The 4134-nt window shown below is 25.0% G+C and overlaps 3 protein-coding genes across 3 annotated transcripts; 2 read left to right on the forward strand and 1 right to left on the reverse strand.

Annotated features, from left to right (window-relative positions):
- Chro.30430 (hypothetical protein) lies at positions 1–1207 on the reverse strand (the record flags this gene model as incomplete). Its single annotated transcript, XM_660326.1, has 1 exon — positions 1–1207. A coding segment is annotated over one exon (1207 nt), but the record flags the coding sequence as incomplete, so codon positions are not given.
- A 1149-nt stretch (positions 1208–2356) lies between these two features.
- Chro.30429 (60S ribosomal protein L19) lies at positions 2357–2806 on the forward strand. The annotated part of the gene is made up of 1 exon (XM_660327.1): positions 2357–2806. The coding sequence occupies one exon, from the start codon at positions 2357–2359 to the stop codon at positions 2804–2806; it is 450 nt and encodes a 149-aa protein (XP_665419.1).
- A 583-nt stretch (positions 2807–3389) lies between these two features.
- On the forward strand, positions 3390–4037 carry Chro.30428 (hypothetical protein). The annotated part of the gene is made up of 1 exon (XM_660328.1): positions 3390–4037. The coding sequence occupies one exon, from the start codon at positions 3390–3392 to the stop codon at positions 4035–4037; it is 648 nt and encodes a 215-aa protein (XP_665420.1).
- The last annotated feature ends 97 nt before the right edge of the window (positions 4038–4134 follow it).

Here is a 4134-nt window from a genome sequence, read left to right on the forward strand (position 1 = left end):
CTTGAATATAAACTTTAAATGAAGAAAATGACTGAGATTTCTTGGTCAAATTTTCTGAAGTAGCAAATATTGGATGCCTTTTTGCTGATGAAAATCTATTAAATCCTACTGCCAAAATAGAATTATTTTGTCCATCCATAGGAAAAGAAATAGAATTAATCTCACTACAAGTTGAAGTACCATCAGTTATTTTTACTAAATTAACTTTTTTAATCATAATATTTTTATTTTCGGCCTCAATAAAACAATATCGTAATAATGAATCATCGGTACCGTATACAAGACATAATCCAGTATTATTATTATTACGTGGTCTCCATATTAATGATTTAATTTCTGTAGATAATTCACTAACTTGATGGCATTTCCATAGAAATTCTGTATTTGACAAGTTAATATCCTCATTTTCAATATTAATGGTTTCATATAACCTTTCAATCTTTGAAATAGTTGCACATGGTAAGTATATTAAAGTAATAAATCCATTAGAACCACCAAGAGCAATCCAACATCCTCCACTTGAGCTTGACCTTTCTATGGCAATGTTTGTAAAAGAAAATACTGCAAGTTCAAAATTTTGTTCTTTAATTTCTTTCTCATCAAATTTATAGTACATTGGCCATGCTAGACCTGATATTTCATTCTTTCTAGAAATATATTGACCAACTCTTTTTCCAGTTTTTACTGATATAAAAGTAATACTAGAACCTGGATTAATTCCAGCTGCTATTATTAATTTTGAATTAATAAATTCTACACAAATAGAATCACCAGGATGGCCATTCATAAAGAATATGTCCGGCTTTATCACTGGAATTTCCTCAGTTAATTCATTAATATTACTCTTAATATTGGATTTATTATTATTTTCTTCTATACTCATTTCAACATCATTATTTGTATTATTACCTAATTGTTCAATATTCCAAATATATATCCATCCATAACATGTTAATCCCATCAATAAATTCTTACAAGGAGATAAAACAAGTTTTGAAATCCCACCATGGTTATTTTCTAATATATATTTAGGTTTATAATTCTTGTCTTTATTATCTTCATGATCTTTGTAACAATATACATTTACATTTGACTCTTCTCCTATTAAACCAACAAATGCATAAAGTTCTGTCAAAACTACAGATGAAATGGATGAATTACAATCAATATCTAAAGTCTTTGAAAAATTTTCCTGTATTCCATCCATATTAATTTATAATGATCAAATTATTCCTAATTTAAATTAATATTTATTTGGACTTTTGGCGGTAAAGTGCAAACCTTTTTATTTTACATTAATAAATATATTACGTGTTAGCCATAATATATTTGGTTTTAAAATATTTCAGATAAGTTATTTAAAATTATTGGATGTAATTTAATAAGACCAACTTATTAAAGTTAAGATTTTTTTTTTAGAAATAGTTAAATCATTTTATTTATATAATTAAAAATAGGACCCTTTTAAAAGGTTAAGTGTACTAATTTGCAAATAATGCAATATTATATAACTTTGAAGTTTTAATAAATATTTAATAACTAATGATTTTGTGTGCGCTTATTTTTTTTTTTCCTTATAATTATAATTGAGTATTCAATTTGTATATAACTTTTTTTTATATTAAGAAAAAAAAAACATAGTACTCAAAAGAAATTAATAAAGATTTAATATCAACAATTAAAATTTTTATCTTCTTCTATCTTCATTTCACATCACTTAATCTTTATTTTAAAATTATATTTATCAATTGAAATTTCAAATAAGAACAAAAAAAAAATTCCTCTAATTCATGCATTTATTATTATTTATTTATTCAATTCGTAAGTTGGAATTGGCGCCTATTTTTGAGACAATTTTTATTTAAAATAAAAATATTTTTTTTCTTCTTGAAAATAATAATATTATTGACCGGCATTAAAGCGGTACCGACGAGACAAATAATTATTTTTTTTTTGTTTAAATAAATAATCAATAAATTATATACTAAAGTAAATATAATATAATAATTAAAAGTCAACGTAAAATATACACGTGACAATAAGTAATATTTTGTTTCTTTTTTAAATTAAGGTGAATATTCTTCAAGGAAAAAAAAAACATCCACCGGAAAAAAAGGAGGAAACTTTTTTTTTAAAAAAAAAAATCAAAGTTGAATTTCAAGTTGATTAAAGGAATCAAATAACTAGTAAGAATGGTAAGTTTATTTTTACACCTGAATCTTAAATTTTCTTTATTCTGGATAACATTAACTCATCTTGTTTCTATTTAAATTATTAGCCTTTGATATTACAAAAACGTTTAGCAAAGGAGGTTTTAAAATGTGGAGCAAATAGAGTATGGTTGGACCCAACTGAAATGGACACAATCTCAACAGCAAATTCTCGTCAAAGTATCCGTAAATTATACAAGGATGGTTTGATCTTGAAGAAGGCTGTTGCTACTCATTCAAGAGCTAGAATTAGTAGAGTCCATGAGGCTAAGAGAAAAGGTCGTTCTATGGGTCTTGGTAAAAGAAGAGGTACAAAGGATGCTAGAAGACCAGAGAAGGTCTTATGGATGCGTCGTCAAAGAGTATTAAGACGTCTCTTGCGCAAATATCGTGAATCTGGTAAAATTAATAAGACTATGTACAAACAATTCTACTTAAAATCAAAGGGTAACCAATACAAGAATAAGAGAGTCTTGATTGAAGCTATTCACGTCGCTAAGGCAGAACATCTTAAGGAGAAGGCATTACAAGATCAGCTTGATGCTCGTAAGGCTAGAGCAGCCAATTTGAAACAAAAGCGTAAGGTTCTTCAATGAAATCCTTAATACTTCACCAGCAACCTCAAATTCAAAACATCATCCTCTTTTGCTTATTTCCGGTCTTTAATCTGGAATACCTTCCATTTAACATCATTCTTTATATATATATATATATATATATATATATATATATACATACGGAGGATGAAAAGTATCTTGTAATCGATTTACTCGAATGATTTAAGGTCTGTTCTATAGATTTGACTGTACTTATATAGTCTAAGAGGAAGGTGAAACTGAATAAGGTCTGTTGAAAGAAGTTGGAGGCATTCTACATAAAGGATAATAGATTCTATATTTTGTTATTTGGAGATTATGATTTTATCTATAATTTCTTTTTTTATCCCGAATTTATTCTTATTATTTCTATTTTTTTTCCTCCTTGTAATTTATATATTAAAATATTGTATAAGAAAATTAGCCGCTCAGTATAATATATATTATATTTACACGTAATAAATAGAATATAAATTATCTTATTTTACATAAAGTTTACATACAAAATATGCATTTAAAATAATGTATTATAAATGTATATGGAAATAAATCAAGAAAAAAAATAACAAAATTGATGGACTGAATGAAAAGATATATAATACCATGCAATATCGAGGTTAGAGAAGACCTCAAAGATGGGATTTCTTTAATTAGTAGAGAACTAGTGAATAAATTGACTAATAATGATTTTGATGATATTAAGAATGATAGAATTATTTTACTCGAGTTAAATTTGGAAAATTTGAAATTTCTCATTTTTTTTAAAATTAATAATGATATTAATCCTTGTAAAGAAGATATAGTGTATATTCATTCTGGGCTTAGTTGTATTAGCCATTTTAATAAGGGATATATTAAATATATAAAGAATGAGAATTGCTTCAATATTATAAATAGGACAATCATATCAGATATTGTGTTTTCTGGACCTCTTTTTTCACAATTAAGTACTCAATCAGATATATTTCTACTAAATTATAAGAATTTATTAGTGGAGGGTCTAAAAAGGCAATTCTATTACTACTTAAAATTTATTTCAACAGAATATAATTTAAAAGATATACTCAATAATTTAATCCTACCTTTTTTAATAAATGAAAAATACTACTTTTTTCAAATTCAATATATTAAAGAGAATAAACTAACTTCTGAAGAATTTCAAAATACCTACATGAAATTAATTTCAAACCTATTAATTATCCCAAATGTGAATCAATTAAACTCTAAATAATAACACAAATAACAATATATCAAAAAATTTAGAAATTGAAAGTTTTATGGTTAAAAATATTAATAATATTAAAAATATTATTAATAATGATAATAAT

The sequence above is a fragment of the Cryptosporidium hominis genome (genome assembly GCF_000006425.1).
Source record: "Cryptosporidium hominis TU502 chromosome 3 CHRO013162, whole genome shotgun sequence".
NCBI classification, from domain to species: Eukaryota; Apicomplexa; class Conoidasida; order Eucoccidiorida; family Cryptosporidiidae; genus Cryptosporidium; species Cryptosporidium hominis.